We start from the raw sequence: 24,392 nt of genomic DNA, 5'->3' as shown, positions 1-24,392 counted from the left end.
TTGTCTGGGCTGGCTTGGAACCATGATCTTCCTAATTTCAGTCTCCCAAGTAGCTAGGATTACAGGCATGAGCCACTGCCAGTACCTGGAAGACACTGCTTTCTAACCTCAGGATTGGGTGTTCTCTCTGCTGTGCCATGTTGCCTCTCCCCTGATAGTGTTGAATACAATGACATAGGCTATTTGGGGAGGTGGGGATAAGGTGTGTGTGTGGGGTGTGGGGCTGTTTCTAAAGTGTATGACCTTTTCCCACCCTTGTCACCATACATATGAGCATTCCTTGTCATATTCCTTGCCTAGAAAGGCTAACATCAATACAGAAAATGTTACCTTATTTCCAGGAAGAGATACTTCCCCAAAACATATAGATGGCAAAATATTTTAATTTTCTCATAAAGCTATTTCCCCACCCCTAGATTCAACGTGGGACAGATGTGCATGCAAGAACACTGATTTGAGTAGGAGGAAGAGGGTGTACATAAACATATATGCAAATACATTCAGGTTTATTTAAATGATTGGGTCTACACTTTTGAAGGCTCTTTGAAATATCTTATCAAAAGAAAACACATTTTAAGCAAGAGGTTAAAAAAAGCTTTTAGGACCCAAAGGCCATTTAATACCATAAATCCTACTTGGGTAGTTTAGCAAACATTTTTCAAAACCCACATCCATCAGTCTGGTTAGTATTGGATACACAGATTTGGTTTTAAAGCTGAAATAAATGCCTCTGGTGCAATAGAACTTCTCATGAAATTCAGTTATTTTATATTAAGTCATAAAAAATAGGGACACATATCTATTGACAACTTAAATATTAACTCAGTAGGCTACTTGGTGATATAAATAGGAAAAAAAAAATGGTCATGATGAGGGTGAGGAGACTATGACACCAGCATACCTTGGACTGTAAAGAATGTTAACATCTATCCCAGAATCTACAACAGGAAAAAAAGAGTCATATTCCACTCTATATAGACCCCATCTGGCCCAAAGCATCCCCCCAAGGAGTACACCCCCAAACACATGAGGCTTACTAACTGCCTGCTACAGATGTTACTATGTCACTAATTAACAATGATCACAGAAAACGTGTCATACCAGAGTTTTTGTTATCATACACAATGCATTAGTGGCTGCAGGAGTCCTCTTCCAAAAGCTACTGTCAGAAAGCCATCTGACAAATGTGCTTGTCACTGGTCCAAGAAACCACAGCTAAGAGAGGAGGCATTCATTTGTACATGGAGCTCTCTGTGGTAGGCTCCCCACTCCAGTGGGACAGGTTGGGGGTGAAGAGTCCCATCCAGGCCCTGTGCCCCCTACTCCTGGGCCTCCTTTCGGGTCAACTTGTAGATCTCAGTGGGTCCATCCACATGGGTGATCGTGGTGGTGAGCTGTAGTTCTTCCCCGCTGTGGACACCCAGGTCATCTGAAACAGGGCGTTGGGAGTTAGATGTGTACAAGGAGGGAGGGGAGGCAAGCTGGAGAGTCAGCTCATGAACCAGGCATAAGCCAACTCCCAACCTTCCCACTTGGGATGCAGTGTTTTTCAATATCATTTTTGGCATTCAGGTCATTAATGACTTGTGAGTTTGCTCGTTGCTGATATTATTCGTAGTAATTATTAACATTTAATGAGTGCTTACTTTGTGCTTGATGCTATCTGAAATGTTTTATATGTGATCTTATTTAATCCTCACAAGGTGCGGGAACTATTGATCATGCCATCTTTACAGATGAGGAAACCATCCTAGGCAGAACAGCAGGCACATGACAGTGACAGCGTAATCAGCCAAGGTAGGACCATCTGAGGTCAAGGCCCATGCAATTGGCTAAGCCAGCACAACACGCCTCTGGACTGGTGGGCAGGGCAGGCAGGCATGTTGAGAATAATTTACTAATCAGCTTTTTCACACACAGGCCTACACCTGCCAAGAGATTGGACAAGTTACTGATCTGACACATTCAGGACCAATCTGGGGCATTCTTTAGGACAAATGTACCAAAAACTCGCTTCAAATTTTCTTCTGCTTCTCAGGATTCAATACAAAGCAGTGTCTTGAATTCATTACCAGTGGACAGAGGTGTTCTGCTAAAATGGAATAATGTGGTCTTTCCTCAATTAGCAGGAGAAAATGAGTTTCTGTAAATTAAACCCATAGTAGTCTCTGCCATCAGACCAGTATGTGAATGAAATCTAGCCAAAGAAAAATAGAAAACATTCAGAACCAGTTATCCATTCAGCCCTGTGTGGCGGTACACGTGTAATATGCATTTGTAGGTGGGGTGCTGGGGAGGGATAAAAGTTAAACTTTGTGTTTGTGGTTACAGTTTTTGTTTTGGCAGTACTGGGGTTTTAACTCAGGGCCTTGGGCTTGTTAGGCAAGAGATCCCCCTCCCACCTTTTTTATTGGCTTTAGATATTTTTTGGATAAGGTCTAAAGTTTTTTTCCTGGGCCAGCCTTGGACCACCATCCTGCCATCCTTCTACCCTTCTGATGTCTGCCTCCCTGAGTGGCTGAGGTGATAGGTGTTAAACCACTGTGTCCTGCCCAGTGTCTGTGATTGTTATACTGTGCACACATGGAACTTTCTCGTACTGAAATTTTTCCTAGTTCAAAGCAAATAAACAAACAGACAAATAAATACACAATAAATAAATAAGTAAATGCTATCTCCCACTGGCATTCCACTCCATAATGTGAAAGCTGCTGTGGCCTTTCCCTTAGGGCCACATGGTGCTAGGTTTTCATTGTAGACACATTTCTCAGCATTGTAAAATCTCTCCTATCACTAAGCACCAACCTACAGCTCTCAGAACCTGGACAGAGAAGGTCCTAAATAAAGAGGACTTAGCCCAGCCTCCAGCACATGCCAGTTCCAAGCTGGCAGAGGCTTGACTGTGGCTGCCTCAGGCCAAGTGAAACCTTACTTGCACAATGAGTAAATTCTCTCAGGTCACTAACCTGCCTTCTTGCAGCTACAACTTCTAGTCCTGTCAAGCAGGTGAAGTACCAGCCTCACACTCCCAGGTCAAAGAAGCAAGTCCTGTATTTGCATATGTGGGCCGAGCCATAAGAACTTCAAAGCCAGTTTGGTGATCTGCATGTCTGTGAGTCATCAGAGTTTCAAAGACAGTCCTGAGCACCCCAGTGGAATGTTTGCCTAAGGAATCCCTTCCCCAGGAGACTTGGAAACTCACTGGAATGGAATTCTACTCAAGATTTTGAACCACAGATGCCCGTTCTTTAAACCTAAAAAGGTGACTTCAATCTGCAAATTCTAGAAAATATAATATGTACCTTCCTGCAGGCCACTTGAAGAAACAGCTAAAGTTGTTTTGGCTTTTTTTTTTTTAATAACAGACACCTATGTTACAGTGCTTATCACGTGCCTCATACAATTTAAATTTCTTTCTCAACTTCACCCCCCGCCCCCGTATATCCCAGGCTGGCCTTGAGCTCTCAATCCTCCTGCCTCACCCTCCCCAGTGCCAGAATTACAGATGTGACTACCATTCCTGGCTCTGATGCAGTTTTAAGTGCTGTACAAATATTAATACACTACTTCTCATAGCAATCCTCTGGTAGAGGCACTATGACCATCACTCCTGTTCTGCTAATGAAGAAATGGAGGCACAGCAAGGGTAAGTAACTTTCTCAAAGCTCAGATGGATCAATAGTGATGAGATTCAAACTGGAGCAATGAGGCTCCAGGACCCAGGCTCTCCCTCTTTTGGTCCTAAAGTCTCTTCTCAAATACTCATTTCCAACAGCCAAGGAGACTGCCAGTGAAGTACAAAGTTTGCATAAGTGTGTCACATTTGTAAATATACACATACAATAATTTGGATGAGTGCTTAGCGTACTATTTCTGCTTTATAGTGGATGAATTTTCAGCACACAGGTGAGAGCACTGACAGGAGAGCTGGTAGGAATGGCCGTTTGGCATATGCACTGCTAGGGACCTAGCATGCCCTGTATTTCCTTGTACAATAGTTAGATGTTGAGGCATCCTTAATTTCTCTAATGTGCTGGATGAGGACCCAGACAATGGGGCTGTGTAGAAAAATTCATGACTTTTGTGTGGGCTCATTGTACCTTGAAGGACAATGTTTTCCTCTTTGGGAATGGATGTGGGAATATGGCAGTGGCATAGGAGGAGTGGGGATTCCTCCATTTGTCTCCAAGTCCCACCGTCTCCTGCTTCTGCCAAACTCTTGCTCCATCTGTTAGTCTTTCTGTCTTGGCTCCTGGTGCTCAGTGCTCAAAGTCTCTCTCGATCAAAGATAAAAAGAAATGCTCCCAAAAATGATATGCTTCTTATCGGAGGAATAAAGAAAAAAATAAGACAGAGAGAAAGGCAGTAACTTTCTTCTTGGTTATAACATCAGCTCAGCTCAGCTCATATCATAACAATGGAGGCTGGATCTTCCTGACTTTCATGAAATGACTCAATCTCTGGCACCCACTGAATCTCCAAGCGCTATGACAGTGAATGCACATCTGTGGTGTCACACGCACAGGTGTGTGGTGCTGCTTTGTTCTAACTGCCTGGAATGCCTCCTGAGGACCAAGAAAGTCACTCTCTGGCTGCAACTTGTTAAGACTGGCTGTCTTTTAATGACAACCATGTATCAGTGAAAAGAAGGAAAACTGCTGTACCTGTTCTGAGGTTGTTTCCCAGATTCTGGGAGAGAACAAAGGTCTTCTAATATTAAGGAGGACTCCCTAATTCCATCCTCACAACCAGAAAGGCAAGTTAACACTCAATTACTCAACCATGCAAGTCAGACAGCTGAGTTCACCCTTGGTTCTCAAGGTCAAACACAGACTGTGGTGGAACCAAGATCTAGGCCATCTGCACCTATCACCAAAGTTCATGTTCTTTCTTCTACATTCATAACTAACACACACATAAGATGATTACACATATATAAGCATCCCTTGGTCTCCATGGTGGATTGGTCCCAGGATCTCCTGATAATACCCAAATCCACAAAGCTCAAGTCCCTAATATAAAATGTTTTAATATTTGCATAGAACTATGCAATCCTCCTGTGTGCTTTACATCAGACCTAGGCGACTTATAATACCTAAATGCTATGCTGTATCATTACACTGTATTGTTCAGGGAGCAATGACAATAAAAAGACAAGTCTTTACATGTTCGGTGCAGATGCTTTTATTTTTTAGGGTACTTATGATCTGAAATTGATTGAACCTGGGGATGTGAAACCCAAGGAAACAGAACCATACATGAATATATATTTCAGTAAATAAACATATATTTGAGTAACGTGTATTTACTATATACATAGTATACATAATGGATGGACAGACAGATAGATAGAGATAGAGAGATTGATCGATCGATAGATAGATAGGTAGATAGATAGATATAGGATGATTCATGTGGCTGTCCCATCACTGCAGTTGTGGTAAATCAAGCAACAGGTAGGAACCCAGTGCTCCCCACTCTTACAGTGCCTGTCAGCAGAGAACATATTCTGGTTTGGAGCTATTCTGTTGGGTCCTGTGTTTCAGGAAGCAGATGAGAAAACACTGACCCCCAGACCATGCTAATGGCTCCCTGAGGACAAGGGCTGTTTCTGCCACTCTTTTGAGCCTCACTTCACTCAACCTAGTGCAGTGCTAAGCTCTGAGGTGCTCAGTGGTTGATTTGTCTGGGGTATTTTCTGATTTATACAGTGAAGAGAAACAGACATACATGGGAGAAATGCTCTTTTGGAAAATGACCCTCCATTGAACCTAGAGAATCTAGAGAACACTCTTCTCTATCCATTCTGTGACCCAAAGGAAGAGGCAAACAATGATGCTCAATTCTTTCCACCTTACTTCTGCCTCATGCAGCTTGGCATCTCTTTCCACCCACCTCCTAAGCAAAAGAATACTCTTCAATGCTTCTTTCCCTTTTTTATCCCCTCTGGGATTAGGAACTACTTGTCAAGTTCCTGGAAATAGGCTTTCCCAATAATCTACCCTGAATCCCTCTCACCAAGACAAGAAGCCCCCCACCCCCCCACACCTGGGATTCATTCTCCGTAGTAGGAGATCTGGATTTTTAACTCTGGACTTTAGAAGCTGGGGGCGGAAGAGCCCAAGTCAGCTTAAAAATAAAGCCACTCCACAGAAATGAGTGTTGAGAAGGCTAGGGGAGAGAAGAAATGCCATCCAGACACCCCAGGAATTTAAAAAGACAGTATAGCATCCTGAGAGCTCATTTTTAAGTTTCCATGGAATATTCCAAATTAGACATTTCTAAGGAGCTTCACAATCTTGGCTAATGCTCCATAATTCCTAGAACACATCCTCTGTTCTGCTGGTAAGTGAAGAGGTGAAAGGGAAAGAGAGTAAAGAAGGAAGGTGACCAGAGAGCCCAATGGGGAAGAGACTCTTTCCCATAGGTCATACAACCAAACAGGAATGTGCAGGACACAACAGGCGGCTGTGAAGTCATAGCTCATCACGTCATCATCAGAGAACTGCCAAATTGTATGGCTTCTGAGTTTATGATAAGCACAGGGTTCCAAAAGAGCCTGCCACTAAAATGTTGAAAGGCTGTTTGCAACAGGGGGGCTGCTGGCAGTAGAGGTGTGACAAGTCTTTATTATAAGAGGACATTTAGTGTCTTTAGAATCTGGGCACAAAATGCTAATGGTAAGTACACATCCCAGACAATCCAAATCAACCATGAATATTTCCAAGCAGTCCTTGGGAAAGGAATCAGGGGACATGGCCACCTACTGTGAACCAATTTTTGAGCTTCCTGTGAAATTACACATCAAGCTGTCTTCAACAAAAACATCTAATGAGGAAGAGATCAAGTTGATCCTCAATTGTGAGGTTTCAAGCCTAGTAGGGTGGCTGCTGTGCAGGGTAAGAAGTCCTGACAGGAGCTGCCTAGCACCTGACTCTGCAGAATTGGCTATGGCTCTCCACCTCCATTTGCTCAGCACTCCTGAGTTGGGCACAATCTTACTGAGATAGATGTCACCCGTGGGCTGCCACTCAGTGACAGGAGCTGCTCCAATACCACTTCCTTGCTAGCATGAGAAAAGATAACCACAGAATGTCACAGTTCAGAGGGACCCAGAGGGATCCCTTATAATTGGGAGAAGCCATGCACAGGTGTCACACAGTGAAAGCAACCAGAAGGGTTGTACATAGAGTGTGCAGCAAGTAGTCAGTGCTCAAAAACTTAGTTATTATTTTCACTACAACATCCCGGGGAGGCAGGGTTCCATGGTATTTCCCTGGACAACAAGAATTCCTGTGCTCAAGTCAAGGACAGGGCCATGTGGTTTCTGTCCAATTCCAACAGGATGACCATAAAATGAAATCAAGGTTCTGGTCCACAAGCCCAGAATCCCCTCCTGCTGGCATTGTGGAGGTCCACTGTTCAAGAGGCTGCCTGCCCATAGTGGACACATGAGGGTTAACACTGGAGGGGAAGCTGATGGCTGCCCAGCTCACAAGGCTTCTAGAAAGGTATCAGCCAAACCAATAGTTAGGTAGGGGTAGATAAGTCAAGTCTTTATTCTTACCCAGGATCCATGCCAGAGATGGACCTAAAATTGAGTGTGACAAGAAGTCTTTACTTCGAAGAGCTCAAGGTATAGGAGGGAAAAGCAGTCTGTGACCAGGATGCTCTTGCATGGAATTGGCCAGTACAGTGTAAAGACAGATGTTAGCGAGGCCACTCCACTACCCTTGACCCCAGCATAGATCCCTCCTCTCTCCACTCCCTATTGCCTGGCTTCTTCTTTCTTACTTTTATGATCATTGGCCCATCTGTGAAATATGAATGCTGATCTAGAGCTCTGATTTCTAAAGTACTCACTTCTAAAGCATCTTTAAGAACCACTCCTTAAGGAGTGAATCGGGGAGGAGAGCAAAGGCATGGGCAGGCTCTTGTATCACCAGTGAAAAGAGAAATCATGGTCTCCCAGGCCTGCTTCTTAGGATGGAGTTCCAAAAGACATACTGTCTAGGAAAAGGGCTCCAGGAACAAGTGATTTAATAACCTGGGGGGAATGCTATTATCCCCACCTCTTCTAAGAGACTTACAGTACAAATTAATTTTCTAAAGCTATCTTGAAGTGAAAATCTCACCTAACTCAAACTTATTTGACTACTAAAACCTATCAACATCCCAATGAAAACAACATTCCATTGAATGTCATCTTCTAGTGGCTGGAAATACTTTTAAGGAGCAGGCAGCATTTTGATTGGGCCCAAAGATGGGTAGGGTTTCATGAGGCCAAGATGAGGACAGATATGTCAACCAGTCATTCAAAACACACCGCTGAACACTTCCTAGAAGAGAGGCCAACCCTGGTGCTCAGGAGCTGCCACCACACTGGTCTCTGCACTAAGGCAGAGTGAGGCACACCTGGTTCTAATTTGAGAAAGTGTGCCCTCTGTTTGGGGAGCAGTAAGGCTATAGTGAGGGTAAAGCAGATGTAAAAAAAGAGAAGCAGTATATAAGCAACTTTAATAGCAAGAGGAGCTATTAAACCAGTTGTTCCCTGGGCCACCTACTATGTGTTGACTGCACTGGTTATGTCAGGAATAATCATTTCCTTCCGCCAAGACTAGTGGAAAAAAATCTCAGCAAGCTCTTCCTTTTGCTGGCCCTGAGTTTCCTCATCTTTAAGAGAACCAGACTGGCTAAATTCTCTGTGGTTCCTTCAGGCATCAACATCTCAGGGTTCTGTGATTATACGGTAAGACAGAACACCCTAAGACTAAAAGATAGGAATATTCAGGAGAAGACCTGTTGGTCTGGATATTTGTGAAAAACAAACAAGAAACCCACAACACTCTTGAAAGGCTGGGGATGCAGCATTTGCCCAGAGTATGTGAGGGACTGAATTTCATTCCCAGCACCAAAAAAACAAAAACCCTTGAAGAAAAATGAGAAGGGGGAAAATGGAGCACATTCTCTCTTCGTCTCTCAGGGTTCAGACTCCCACCACCTGATACTCAGGATCTCATTTCACAAATTGGAAGAATAAATGTAGCATACTCTACGAGCATCAATTTTGCTCAAAAAATTGAGGAAAGCAAATTTGATTTTTGTACTAAAAGGAGACATATTTTAGAATAGAATGAAATATTCTCAATGTGTTGGAATCGATAACCCTCCTGTGCCAAAAACAGACACACAAGAGACAGAAAATCTTGACAAGGCAATTTCTCTTGATCAAGAGGGTGCAAGCATGTGCTCACTCCAGCTAAGCAACACATAAGCACAAGATGGCTGACAGTGGCTCCTCCTTATATCCCTGACGCAGTCGTACCTGGGCCTCACCTGGGATTTGTCCAGGTCAAAGGTTCACAGTCTTTCCCGATTGGATAAAATTGGGTTAGGACATGCAGCTTGGTGGGCAATGGAGTTGAACAGGAATCCGGAAGGAGAAGCAAGGACCCTTTAAACATGCAAGTCACCTAAGATGGCGACCTGAGGAATTTTTAAGTAATCTAAGAGGGTAACAAATACTTCGATAGAAAAGATCATTTTTCTTACAAATGTACTTTAAAGATTAAAAAATGAGGACTTTAAGAGCTATCTGGCTGTGATGGCTTTTGTTCTATGGCTTCAGAGTACTTTGGGGGTGATTGTTCACTGTCTCTCAGCATTCGGAGGACACATGGAGGAAAGTAAGTGGTGAGCCCAAAGCTTTAGTCATTTAAATCTTGTAGAGAATTAATCTGTGCCAGAGGCAGAGACTTACCATTAGATTGGTCTTCCCCATAGTTCTTATGGGATGGTGCATACAAGAACATCAACGCAAAGACATACAGGTTCCACATCCCATAGATGCCTGTGAAAAAAGCACTGTTCACTTGGACAGTGACGCCACCCCATTTCCAATGGCCTTCTGTCACCTATAGAAAAAGAACAGTGACATCCAATTGGAGCAGAGAAGAAACATAATACCAATATAGAAACCAACCAACATGATAACCAGGGCTCTTCTATGGAAAGTCAAGGGCCATGTAAGACTCCATGTTTTAATCTGAATCATCCCAGTAAAAATTGGTCAACTGTGGAATTACCATGTGTGAGGCACAGAGTCAGGGTGTTTTCCTTGGCTACACATTAGCATCACCTGTGGAGTGTCTCTTCTCAAAAACAGCCATCCATCGTTATCCCTAAATTAGAGATTGTGTTTGAGCCTAACTCCTATCCACTATTGTTAATTCCTCCTCTGCTGGGGCTAGATGTAAACTCCCTGCAGGCAGGAGTTTTGCTTGCTACCATATCTCCAGTGGCTGACAGCCCATAGGTGTGCAGTGACATAGGTTAATTCAAATTTAGGCTCTACCACTCACTCTGTTTAATCAGACAAGTAAGGCTGAAGACTGTAAACTTCAGTTTACTTAGTGTAAAATTAAAGTTATGAAGGAGAATTAAATAAAATATTTTAAAACTGTGCTACACAATAAACAATAAATCTTATTTATAAAATGGCACTCAAGGTAAGTCACTCAAAGGTAATTATGAAGATTTCATATGCTCAGTAATTCTGTAAGAGATGTCTTGAAGGTGCTTTTGTCTGCGTTAATGACTTGGTAATTGTTTTAAGGGCTGCCTGAAGACATATGGATTACACTAAGAATTGTCAACAGAGCTGTTGAGCTCTGAGATCACTGAAATGACTTTGACCACTTCTGCTTGCTGCAAGAAACTTTAAATGGGAATAAAAGAAAGTACTGGATGAATGCTTCTGTGACAGTTTAATGAGGCTGGGTTATATAAACGCTCTCCAGGAGCCACTTCTAAATGGTAAGACAGCAAGCTGGAATCTAAATGTTAATGACTTTAACAAGCAAGCTGATGTCACCTCATGCTTATGATATAGAAGTCTGCATGCCTTCATGCACTCCTCTGTATTCTCCAAGACCTAGTAAGGTGTTAAGCACCGGTTTTTCCTTTTGGAAGACCTGGATTGTAAGTGAATGGGGTTATGAAGGTCTAGGATTACCAGTATTAGTTTGGCCTTAGTGATACATAACTGGTCATTTTCATAACTCATAAACTACCACCATGAACCCTTATTTTGGAAAATAATTAATTTTATATGAACTGTCCAGGAGTGTTTATTTAGCAAAGATGGATTTTATAACCATTAGTGACTTCAGGTCATGCTTCAACATTCAAGCTACCTATGACTTCATGGAAGTGTCTCCAAATGCTATTCTTCTTACTTTAAAGTACAGAATATCCTAACTTTATAAAAACTATAATACTTAGAGCATCTTATGACAATTTTTCCATGAGGATGATGGAAAGGGAAAGGAAGCTTTAGTAGTTTCTGGAAATTTATGTGCGTGCCCCAACACTTTTCTGCAGGGAGTAGATGTAGGAGAGGAGGCTAGGCTCAATGAGCTGTAAGCAAGACAGAATAGGATGATTTTTCTATTGTGTTAGGGCAGTGGGCCCTTCAGTTAGGGGAAAGGCCTATATCACATCCTGTGACATAAGCTGGGAAAACAATCGACAATTCTGGCTAACAGATTATTGCTAGGATTGGTATGACTGACCTATATAAGGAAACACCAGTTTGCAGACCTGGTACCCAATGGTCTCAACACGTCCGTTGAATGAATGTCAAAGTACAGAAATGTTGCAGGGACTCAGCATAAACACATGGAAATAGCACATAAGGAGAGAAACAGTCATTCTTAAGAAACTTCTGCCCAAGGCAAAGCTGGTAGGGCAGAGGGAGCACCAAGGTGTAATCTGCCTGAGGAGGAGTTTTGTAGGTTGGCTCGCAGTGGGAAAGACCATGGTGGGAGGGGTAGAGAGAGGTTGTGCCACTGGCTCTGAGGAATTGGTTGGGATGGACCTTGAGTCTAAGGGGTCAGTCTAAAAACAGGAAACTGAGGTTCTGAGTGGTGAGACATTGGACTCCTATCTATTTGGCTTTGGAAGGTTGGATTCTGAGGTTGGAGGACAGCATCCTTGAGTAGGTGATACCTTACCCAGACCTCAAAGGACAAGACCTTTTTTTGGCCCAAGGGCAGGGACACCATCAGTCGGTGGTGGTGGTGATGGGTATGGAAGGAAGGAACGCTTCACAGCAAAACCATTTTCGCATGCTGGTGGTGGAAACCTTTGAAAGGACAATACACTCAGCCAGTGGGAGGTGGAAAGTCTAGGGGAGGTACCACTATGCTGGGGACTGGGGAGAACTCCCAGATGTGTTCCTGGGACGTGGAGATCCTATGACAGGGGGAGGTTCAGAATCTTAATCAGGGTGGTACCACTAGGAATAGAAAAAAAGAAATATTACACCCTATAGTAAGTCACAATAATTGCACTTAACAGTGAGAAGAGATGGTAATATGTGACATGTGCTAGTTTAAATATTGATCTCTACTGGTTTCCTTTATTACCATTTAAAACAAATGGTAAGCACAGAAATGACCAAAGCTAATATTCTTCTGTAATAATAGCAAGAATAACCATAGTTAACACTTATTCAAAGTTCATAATATTCCATGATATTCCAGTCACTATGCTAAGCATCTTACATGAAAGATATGATGTAGTTTTAACACAACTCTGTGAGGCAGATAATATTTCCATTCAATACATGGGTAAACTGTGGTAGAGAGAGGTGTGGAATATCTTGTCCAAGGTTGTTCAGCTAGAAATCACCGCCATGGGTCTGACCCTAAAAGAAGGTGCTCTTAACCCTTATACAACACAAGGGTAGGAATATTATCTTAAACAGGGTCAGTCTCTGAAGGTAGCATATGAGGCAACCATTGTGTAAGATCAAATTTCCTTTGGAAATTTATTTCACTGACCATTTTTGTACAGTATATGTACATAGGTTTGTATGTACATCCAAGTCTGTACATGTGCACGACATATCCTAGATATAGTGATGTGTGATATATAAACTGGATATATGTACAAAATATAATTTTACAGAAGAACCACAGGACTAGCATACTCATACAAGACAGCCATGCAGAAGCTAAGCCTGACTGAGAAAATAGTATACTATATCTTCTTCTCATGTTTGCTCTGGGACATGCATGTTGTTTGGAATACAGTTGTAGAACTACCCATGTACTAAGTTTTAAATCTGTAAATACATTATTTCCTGCAGTGGACAAAGAGTCGAATTGCCTAAATAAACTGAATAGATACCCTAGTTTGGAGAGCGGATTTTGTTTTCCTATGTCTTCTCTCAATTACTCAGCCCTAAGACATCTTGAGCTCTGAACACGTTCCCACCAACATGAACCACAATTAGCAGCCTTAGCAGAGCAAGCCTTGTAGATCCAAAATCTACTGTCAAGGCACAAAGGTGAACTTCCCTGCCCCCTCTAACTTTCAGAGAGAAAAATCAGACAGCCCCACTCTAAAAGAAAAGAAAAAAATCATCTCACTCTCTGCATAAGTCTTTTTTCTAAAAGACACTCCTTTTCCTGGTTTTACATTGCAACAATTTACTTTTGTGTGAAACCACCCAATTATACCCCTGGAGCCAAGGGAAGGTCAAATCCCTTTACACCCAGTAGTCTTGACAACAGTATTCCACTTAATAATAAGATTTCCAAACCCTAGATGCAGGCTCTCTTACGGGAAATGTTTCCTCCGTAAGTCACAGAATGAAGTAATCACACACACACACACACACACACACACACAAGAGCTGGATACAGGTTCTCTGGGAGTTCACTGCATGTAGCTTGGCCTGAATGTCAGGCCCCTAGAGGTCCCCTTAGTGATGGTCAGTGACCCTCCCCTGCATGGCACCTCTGTCCCTGGTGCCACCACCTCTACATACAATACTTCTTTTTCCTCCAGAGGGAAGGGCTGAGAGACCAGACTAATATGCCATCTCTTGGTTGCTATGACTGAGGCCATTAAAATGGCAGGCATTAAAAGGCTGCACCTCAGTCCCCAGCTACAAAGCTTCAAGGTCACCACATTCCACAGCTTCCTGTGGGCCTTTCATTCCTGTCCTTAGAGCTTCAATATCCTGGCGAGATCCCTTCGCATTATATTTCATGGGGCTTAAATGCAAGCTCTCCCAGCAAGCCTGAGTATAATAGGGGTTTTAAAACATTCCTTTTACCTAAGGCTGGGATCCATTTCAAAAAGTCACCCAATAGGTTTTCATTCAGGTGAGCTCATTGCTCTGACATTCCAAAATGACATTAGAAAATAAATCCTCCAATGACTACATTAATACAGTACCTGGGACACAGACAGTTATGCTGGAAAACATCTTAGATGTCTATAAATAAACCTTAAAAAAAAAAAACCCAGCAGGAGGAACGTGATCTGCTAATGGAATTCAAAAGACCTCATGGCCACCCTCTAAGAATTGAAATCCACTCCAAGCCTATCAGGGCAGATAGATACAAAAAGTCAGCCATGGGCTGCAGCCAGATACTTGGGCAATGGAATATTCATTTTTTTCTCCAATAAAAAGCCACAAACTATGTTTCCTGGAAGACAGCTTCCATCGCTTTGAAAAATGCACTAATTAAACATGTACGAGGTTAAATTCTGGCAATGTGTAACCACCGTAAGGTTGTATCCCTTTGACTTCAGGCGGACAGAACTCTGCAGAGACAGTGAGAGATGGCTGTGGGGAGAACTCCAGCCTTGTAAAGTGGCAGAAGCACGCTTCTGACACTCTTGCTTGAATATGGATGTTTAAGCCTTAGTTGAATAAAAAACTCATTCAGGATTAGAAGTGGTTTTACTGCATTTAGAGTGGAGAGGGAAATTTCCAAGGTTTGATAAGTGAACATTCTGATGGAAACAGAGCACTGTTACAGGTCAAGCAGATGCGGGGAACAGAACTTATGAAGACATGTATATGGTAGTATTGTTTTATACTTTTTCAAATGCGCTTTGGTTTTCAGCAGAGCCAGCAACACCAACAAGGCACAGCCAACAGAGATCTACAGGCTCTTAACCTAAGGTTTCCTTGGATAGAATTCAAGGGGCCCATGAACTGGAATAGCAAAAGTATATCTTTATCTTTACCAGTCTCTGAAACTGCTTCCTTCAACTATAGGTGTAGAAAAAAAAAAATCTGTATAGTATTAGCACTAATTGTGATTTTTCATTCAATAGAAACCATATTTTCATATCAATTACATTTGCAGGAGATATACAGCATACAGTATATTAATACTCATAATACTAATATTTATAATTATAAATATGTCTAACGGTACACACATATGAGATTTCCTTTGAAACCCAAAATATTTAATTTTACTCATTTAGAAGAATTCTATGAAGAGACCCTTTGCCAAGTTGCTAAAGGAGTCCCTACAAAGCCCCTGTTCTGTAGCCAGGCACTGGTGGCTCAGTGTATAATCTTATCTACTCAGGAGTCAGAGAAAAGGAGGATCTCAGTTTGAAGCCAACTCAGGCAACTCAGGCATAGTTCATGAGACTCTATCTCGAAAATACCCAATATAAAAAGGGGCTGGCAGAATGGCTCAACTGGTAGAGTGCCTGCCTAGCAAATATAAGGCCCTGAGTTCAAACCCTAGTACTGCCAAACAAAACCAAACCCATATGCTAGAGGAAAAACTGCTAGCAGAATCTATTGGCTCTAACAAAATTTTCTACATGGCCCAAATATAAAGATGACAGAGGATCGACAAGAGACAAGTGGACAAAGTTCTGGTCTCCAACTTGTATGTATTTGGTCAGACTTCTTGCTATTTACATGAACACAGCTAGCCATGCTTAGGATGTGCCAGTGGCTCTGACAATCACTTTGCAATATTACTTTCCTTGATCCTTACGGCACCCTCTAAAGTTGGAATTTTTGTTTAACAAGAAAGATTAAACCCTAGTATTGTTAAGTAATCCATCCACATTCGGACTCAGCTGGAAAATACATAAATGGTAAATGTGTCTAAAGCCATTAGATTTCATATTCTGTGAAAGATTTTTATGAAGCTCAAATGAATGATATGCACAAAACATTAGATTTAAACAGTCCTTTCTACCTTCCATAGAAAGTTACCAATACTTTAAACTTATTACAGCTATCATTATTGAGGTTTCAAAGTACAGTGAAACTTTGAGTTTGGGAAATAACCAGTGGAATGGTAAGTTTCTATCAGAAGGATTTTTGAATTACATTTCATGTTTTAGTGGCAATATAATTACTACAAAGAATGGATGATGGACTGTTAGTGGATCTGTGTTAACACTAGATAAGGATCCAATCCAATTAATACTTGCTTATTAGTGTTTGTGCTACAGGGCTTGAAACACTTATTCTCAATGTGGCTGCAGGCTTTTAATTTATTCAACAATTTTACCTTCCACAAGGCTGTACTAAAAGGGGAAAAAGTCAGCCATGTGGCCAGGCATAACAAATCCCAGCTTACAGTGATCAAAAGGCTTGAACAGGTGTTCAACGTGAGAGACTCTCTGCTCCCTGCCTCAGCAGCTCTGTAGAGTTTGCTGTGCAGTGTAGAGGCACCCCTCCAGGGACATTCTCCTCTGACACTCCAGGATGCACTTACCTGACTAACGATGAAGAAGATAACAGTCATGGCAGCACAGGCCAAGGTGATAAGCATGAGGAACTTGAATCTGAAAATCAGTCCCTATTAGGAAAGTCAGGAAGAGTGGTTTAGCATTCCACCAATCTTTTTCTCGATATATAAATCTATGAACAGCTAATTTTAAAGAAATCTGCAAAACCAAATTCCTAAGAATAACAGTAAAATAATTCTCCGCATTAGAGGTGAATGTGGCTGAGAAATTTCTTGGGCCAAATATCTCCTTTGTTCTTATCACTTCTGAAATACTGATGCCAGAGCCTGGGAATTTATATTCGCAACACGTCGTAAGGCTGCTAATTTCTCTGCTAAGCTGGTTATGCTTCTCTGCAAGGGTTCAACGTTACCAAATCCAAGTTTTCTACAGTTGTAATAAAATTCTGCTCCAGTGAACAAAGAGAAATATGCATATTAATCAACATGATGTGGACTTGGTTGAATTTTCTCATGTGTCACCCCAGAACTGAAGACAGACAAGCTTCAGAAAGTGCTCGAAGCCTCCTGAGAGCAGAATTTAAGGGAATCTGTGTTTCTGGGTGGGATGCCTATTAATCAGAGGCTCTTCTGGGTGGATCGACTGCATAGAAAAACCCTGTGGTTGTGTAATTTCCCTTCTCTTTTCACGGGGGACTTAGGCCCATGTCTCCAAGCACAGCCACTTAGGCATGAACCAAGGGACTCTTGAAAAATCAATGTCTGCATTAGGGATTTGAGGGTGTTAAGTATTTCCCTTGAGTGAGGATATGATCTATAAACAGATTACTGAGCTCCAAATGAGCACTTGCTGGTTATTTTAGGAGAATGCAGACAGATAAGAGTCTGGGAAGTGATCACCTGGGCTGAAGCCATGTTAGGGCTGGTTCTGGGCAAGAGAACCTGGTGCAAACTTCACTCCAAGCCAATCCCCAATTCTATCATAGTCTACTCTCCCATTTAGCATCTTCCATCCAAATCTGTTCTTGAAGAACCAGCTGAACAAGTTTCCATCTCACTATGGCAGGCAGGCCTCTATACCACAGGTAGCTGGTTAGGTGAATCTTGGAGGAGGTCTTGGCCTCTACATTTGCCATTTGCCCAGGAGAATCTCTGAATGTGTGTTTGAAAGGACAGCTTTTCAACCTCCGGGGGGTGTTGTTTACACAGTGGAGCTGGAGGTAATAAGTACCTGTTCCACAATGAGCTAAGACAGCTGCTTACCTCGTAGTGTAGCCGTCTGACTTTGCTCATGGCTGGCAGGCTGGACTGCTTCCCACTGATGTTCCGAAACACCTGAAATACCATGAAACACAGGAACAAAAAGTAGAGGCAGAGGCAGATGCCAGCCACGACAATGAAAGCCATCTGAGAGTGTCCAGTAAAGGAAATGGCAGGTTCACCAAGGACACAAGCCAAGAGTGCATAAAACTTCTCCCAGCTTTGCTGGTGACACATATTTTGTCTTCAAGAATTTAGGAAATTTAGAAGGCAATGTAAATATTAAAACCTGGAATTCTAAGGCCAGAGATGGAGGAGGGAAGTCTGACTCACAACAGCTCCATAGAGGGGAGGAGCTTTCAAATTGCTTTCTAAGCCAAGTGAGATAAGAAACTGTGCTCTGCTTGTTAGAAATGCAGAAGGTGGGGTCCACCTTAGACCTAATGAATCAGAATCTGCCTTCCAACCAGGTGTCCAGGAGATTCAATGTGTCATAAGTTTGGAAAGCATTAATATAGTGGATACTGGTGGCTAGATATTGATCAGGTGAAAAGCTGCATGAGAATCACAGGCAGAGTTTAAACAAAGATGACCAGGTCCACTCTAGATGTAAGGAACCAGATTTCCAGGGACAGGAAACTAAGCATAAGCACGTTTAGAAACCCTGTTTGCTAAGAACAAGATGCCCTAGAAGAGTGAGGAGAGGATGGATGGGGGGGTAGGTGCAGCAGCAGCTCCCAGGGGCCCACCCAGGTGGAGAGCAGAAAGACACATGGTGGGGTTGGGTTGGGGGAGAGGGGCAATACACTTTGAGACTCATTGTAAACACTTTGAGACTTTCTATTAGAGCCCAGTCTGAGACCTAGCATGAACTGGCGTGGAAGTTGGGTGGCTTGACTTCCACTCTCTCTGCTATGACAATTCTCTCCTAATATATATATTTACCACTGTAACAATTGTGAACTCAGCATATATCTTTCATGAAGTAGTATATTTAATGCAGTTTTTCTTCCTTCCTGTGACCAATAGTACCCTGGAACAAAGGGAATGTGGTTATTTGTTTCCCTAGATCCTCATCCTATCTGTAAGATGAAAGGGCTAAAACTGATATGACATCATAAATGTGTTGTGCAGCTAAACATTTTTTGGGGGGAGTGACGCAACTCAACTCTCTCATCTTTAAGGGACTGACACTACTGTTTAATTTAATGCATAAAATTTGTGACACTAATAAATCAATATAAATATCACAGCCAGACAAAGCATGGCACATGGCAAGATATTAGCTGCTGGAATGCCAGCAGCTTCCTTCCCACTCCAGAGGAGAAGCTTTTTCTCTCAGAGCACTAAACATATTATTCAGGAGATAAAATATTTAAATCCAGCATCCTGAAAGGGATAAGCCAAAACTGTCACTTCTGCTTCGTGAAGGTGACACAGACAGAGTTTATGAGAGCCAACCAGAAGCCCTGGCGTTCCTCTGGAACTAATCACCTTAGCCTTATCTCCATTCATTCTCAGGAGGAAGAACCACTGCACGGTGTGCCAACACACGAAGGTCACTGTCAGAAGTCTCACACACAGGCGACCTCGGATGCCAGCTCTCTCCCAGGGGCCCAGAGATGAACCTCCATGGCCCTAGGGAAAAGCTGTCATGCTTCAGTCTGCAGTAAACAGTGTGAACAGACAACTCAGACAGGCTGTAGTTAAGACCAGCAACTCTGATCCCTCTGCTGGGGGACAAGCTTCAACCTCCTCATTTTGCCTCCTTTCACCCGAGCTTGAAAGCAAGCAGTAATTCTCCTCATTATTTGCCTTAATTGTGCTCTTATCATTGGTCTGAAGATCAAAGCTGTGGCTGAGCACATATGGACGGCACAGCGGAGCTTGGAAAGTGATCATGGGGATCAGGCAGCTATGAGAGGAAATAAAACCCTGTGCCTATCCATCAAAGAAGGATACAGCCAGTTCTGTTCCAACATCTGTAGTCCAGATACTGTAGAAGGGATTTGTGAGTTGTACTCCTCTACAAAAACAAAATAAAACAAAACAAAATAAAAAAAAAGAGATGAGAAGGCAAGACACAATCAACACAGAGGCACAGGCACAGTGGAGCTTCCCTTAGCGTTGCAGCTGGAGGGAAGGGTCTGATAAGGAACTTCACAGAGAAAAGGTTGTAGAATAGATCAGCCCAAGTGTTTTGCTACTATAAAGGACTATGCCTTTGACTTAACCCCAGTTTTTAGCTGAAGGTGTGACCGCATCCAGTGATTTCATTCCAAAGGCTCTGCTCACCATTTCCTTTTTAAAGCTCTTCCTAAAATGATAGGAGTGGATACAGTGAGGCATATTTCAGGTCAGAGTCCCACAGGCACTTGCTCACCTCTCACACATGTCAAATATGAACAGGCAAAAGGAGCCAACAGCCACTGGTCCGACTTGCTTCCAATAACCTGCAATGTGGTTCCGCTCATGCTGATCCTGAGGAAAACCAAATTGAGAAAGGAGATGAAGGTGGGAGAAAAGCAAAGCAATTATACAGGTGATCCAGTCTTTCAGACAATGCTTGCTGACCACCTGTTGTGCATTGAGCACTGAGCCGGACTCCAGCACGGGAGAATGAAGGAAACCAAAAGCTTTCATTCCTCAGTGGTTCACTTCTGCAGGGGAAGGCCTGCACATGAATAGTTTGTCACAAAGCCCATCCCTGGAGGCTCTGACAATCAGAAGAAAGAACAGGGTGTTACGAGAACCAAAGAGGCCTCTGACCCAGCCACGGGGGAATTTTTGTTACACAAAATAACTCGTTAGAATTAAATTTCTATGTAACTAATAATGTGTATTTGTAAAGATGAAATGATCCCAGAGGATAAAGACATTAAGGTGTTTAATTATGGCAGGTATAAGAAAAATAGACATTTTCTCCTTATCTTCATTAAAGCCAAAATGATTCCTTTTAACAAGGTTTCACTTTGTAGCTCAGCCTGGCCTTGAACTCTCAGATCCTGTCCCGGCCTCCCAGTGCTGGGATTGTAGGCATTAGCTGACACACACTGCATGAATGACTCCTCTTGACAGATATGCAAAGGCATTCAGAGTAAGAAAAGGGAGGAATGAAAGATAGGAAATGGGGAAAGTCAAAAAATGTATCTGAGCCTCCAGCCTGGGACATGGATGGAAAGGCCCACACCAGCTTGCTCTGGACAATCTGCCTAGCTGGCTGATCCCCTCCACTCCCAGGCCTATGTATCCATGGCTGCCTGCAGGTGAACCCCTCATATTGCAGGATGCCCTCACATGGAATCTGGCAGTGGACAAATCCTCCCTCTCCTCTCACACTGCTCTTCTGCAAGGCAACAGGCTTCAGAGGTCTGTCTGGCTTTCATGATCAAGTCATAATGGAAGGTAAAACAGCCCGTTCTACCATGAAACCTGTATGCCTGACATGAGGACCAAGTTCCAGCTGGTATATCTGTATCCACAACACAAGGACAGGACCATTCTTATTTTTAGTTATGGTGCCTCAGTCTCTCTTAAACTGGAATTTGATGTCTGTGCAAGGAGGTCAGTGTTCTAGGGTAATAAATAGTGTGTCACTAGGTCACTTGGTCAAGCTGCCAGTTGGGAAGGGCCAGGGCCACATTCTCTGGTGGTTAGCATGTTTCTGGGGACAGGACAAGCAGAAGCCAAAGGACAGAAATTAAAAGAACTTGTGTGTTTATTTTCTCCTAACTCACTAACATCTCTTTCAATTCTCACAAAAACCCTACACATGGTCTGGAATGGAGGCTCAGACCTATTATCCCAGCTACTCAGGAGGCAGAGGTCAGGAGAATGGTGGTTCAAGGCCAGCCCTGAGCAAAAACTTAAGACCCTTTCTGAAAGATAGCAAAAAAGAACAGGAGGGTAGGGCTCAAGTGGTAAAGCATCTGCCTAACAAGGTGAAGACCTGAATTTAAACCCCAGTACTGTCAAGAAAACAAAAAATCAAAAATCAAAAAAATCCCTTATATATTAGGCCTTTAAGTCCCATTTTATAGACGAAGAACTTGAGATTATGTAATTTGCCTATGACTACTCAGCAAGTTATAGGCAGGTGGGTGTCAGCACTGCAGCCCACAGAGCAGCTGCAGTGCAAGTCTGTGCTCTTTCCCCAGGGGCCTCTCACCATCATGTGCTCGCCACAGAAGATGATCCAGAAGGACAGAAGCATTGCGTAGAAGATACCTTGCCGGATGTCCCCAAACAACAGCATCCAGGTCCAGTCAAAGCCAATGGAAAACCATTCCACTGGGATATTGATAAAAGTCATGGAAATCCCAAGGGCAAAGATGACTCTGATGGTGAGAGAATGCCAGAAAAGCCAGGTTATTCATCTGGGAGGGAGAGTTCCAAAAACACGAAGCCAGCTTTGAGAACAGAGATGTTACTGATTGAGACCGGACCATTTAGCAGTTTCTTAGCTTTCATAACGAGTTTCTGCCCTGAGATGCCAAATGTCTTAGCTGAGGTCACTGCAGAATAAAGGAGAGTTTCACTGACCTTTCTATCTAGTTGAACCTAACCCCTTGAGAGACCCATACTTTATTCTGGTACCATCTCAGATAAGAGTTGCATACAGGGTTTTTGCCTCTCTTATCTTTCTTAAACAGACCAGATTGAGTATAATTGTCCTGTCCTATCATTCAGGATATCATTAACCTGATCACTAAAAACACTCATTATTATTGTGATAGCCTCAGCAACTATGAATTATGTAAGCATATTTGGTTCAATAATAAATGATACCAAACACACATCACATATAAAGTTTTTTGAGTACTTGTTTAGCTTTTATTTTGCTTTTCCCTCATCACACTGTTAACTACCACTTCTCTATTGAAATGTCATTCTTATGCCACTGATTCATCCACTGTTTTTGCATACCCACAAAATACATAGGTTCAGTAAGCACAGATCCCATGCTAGGCATGGCATTAGGGATGCAGACATCTAAATGAAGAGGACCTCATGGAGGTGCATTTAGTGAGGGAGCCAGATAAAGAGGTAATTGAAATACAGGATGGAAAGGAACACCATCCTGAAATACAGGATGGAAAGGAAGGTCAAAAGCATAGAAGGCTTGTATCCCGTGCTAATCACCTTGGCCTAATCTCTGCTTTGTCTCAGAAATGAAGAGCAGGAGCTAGAAGAGAGTTGAGGGGACGGAGGTGGAAAGAGTGTCCTAAGCACTGGGCAGAGCCTGGATGGGGGGCGCAGAGACCTGTAAGAGCCTAAAGTGTTTGTGGAGTTACACATAGTACATCTCAGGAAATAACAGGACATGACATCAGAGAGATAAAGAGGGCTGAGCTCATTACAGAATTTGAAATTTATCTTGAGCAAACTACAAATCTAATAAAAACTTTATGCAATGGAGCAGCACCATTCATTCGCTCACTCTGTCAACAGATGTTTGTTAACCTCCTGTGTTCCAATCTATTCTAGATGCTGAGGCATTAGTAGTGAAAACAAAAAACAAAACAAAACAAAAAGCAAGGATTCTGCCCTCATGATGCTTGCATTCAGACAGGGAGGAAGGTAGGAAGGACAGTAAATAAATGAAGACTGGGCATTCTGAAGAAAAGTAAAGGTGGGTAAGAGAATGGAGAGTATATATGGTGGACAGGAAAAAGCCTCTATGAGGAGAAACATCAGAGCTAGACTTGAAGGAAATGAGGAATTAAGCCACTAAGATACCTGGGAAGGAGTATTTCAGATAAAAAGAATTGCAAGTGCAAAGGCCCTGGGGTGAGAGCATACAAGGCATATTTGATGCAGGCATGTTTGATCAGCATCAAGGGGGCTGAAGAGCAAAGAAGATCAAAGGAAGAGAAGTCAGGGCATTATGGGGTTTATTAGCCAGGGCAAAGGAAATAAAAAGCCAGAGGAGAGCTCTGAGCAGAAGAGTGACAGATCTGGTTAACATTTAAGGGAGCTCTGAGCCGCTGCTGAACAGAATGTAGGAGGGAAATGGTGCAAAGACAGCAGTGGACAGGCTGCTGCTGTCATTCAGGGAGGAGTGACCGTGGGCTGGTGTAGAGATGGTGACACTTCACTTTCCAGGTGGGTTAGATAGAGAGAAGATAAGAGGATAGGATGAAAGAGAGAGAGAGAGAGAGAGAGAGAGAGAGAGAGAGAGAGAGAGAGAGAGAGAGAGACCAAGAGACTGAGGCTACCTTCCAGCATGAGCAGCTGCAAGAAAAGAGTTGCCACTTACTGAAATGGGGAGGCCTGGGAAAGAAACAGGTTGGAAGTAGGTGGAAATCATCATGGTATGTGTTCAGTGCAAGTAAAGAAGTTAAATAAGCAGCTGGAATATTTTAGTTCAGAGTTGGGTGAGGCTGCTGAGAGAGTAGGTGATTTTTAAGATCATGTGATGTAAAGAGGTCACCTGGGGAACAAGCAACAAGCACAGCTAGTAAAAAGGTTCAAAGGCTGTGCCCTGGCTCTGTGGTTTAAAAGGTTGGAAGGATGGGAGAAAGGAGAATAGCCAAGAAAGAGGTGGAGGAGGCTGTGCGAATTACGTCAAAGGCTGGCAGTGGGTCAAGGAGAGTAAGA

At 42.8% G+C, this 24,392-nt stretch overlaps 1 protein-coding gene across 2 annotated transcripts in view; it reads right to left on the bottom strand.

Moving 5' to 3' along the window:
- Window positions 1-485: 485 nt before the first annotated feature.
- The window catches only part of Wls (Wnt ligand secretion mediator), a 96,608-nt gene continuing 72,701 nt past the window's right edge, over window positions 486-24,392 (bottom strand). For both annotated transcript variants that reach the window (XM_020183087.2, XM_074079790.1), the window contains 7 exons: window positions 21,961-22,129; window positions 20,176-20,273; window positions 19,755-19,818; window positions 17,796-17,939; window positions 16,560-16,643; window positions 9,761-9,914; window positions 486-1,429 (listed from right to left, as the gene is read on the bottom strand). In XM_020183087.2, coding sequence (XP_020038676.1) covers window positions 1,320-1,429; window positions 9,761-9,914; window positions 16,560-16,643; window positions 17,796-17,939; window positions 19,755-19,818; window positions 20,176-20,273; window positions 21,961-22,129 — 823 coding nt within the window. In that variant the 3' untranslated portion in view covers window positions 486-1,319. The remainder of the gene's footprint in view (window positions 1,430-9,760; window positions 9,915-16,559; window positions 16,644-17,795; window positions 17,940-19,754; window positions 19,819-20,175; window positions 20,274-21,960; window positions 22,130-24,392) is intronic.

The sequence above is a fragment of the Castor canadensis genome, chromosome 7, assembly GCF_047511655.1.
Source record: "Castor canadensis chromosome 7, mCasCan1.hap1v2, whole genome shotgun sequence".
NCBI classification, from domain to species: Eukaryota; Metazoa; Chordata; class Mammalia; order Rodentia; family Castoridae; genus Castor; species Castor canadensis.
The sequence above is the reverse complement of the archived record's forward strand: the minus strand, read 5'-3'. Positions and strand labels throughout refer to the sequence as shown.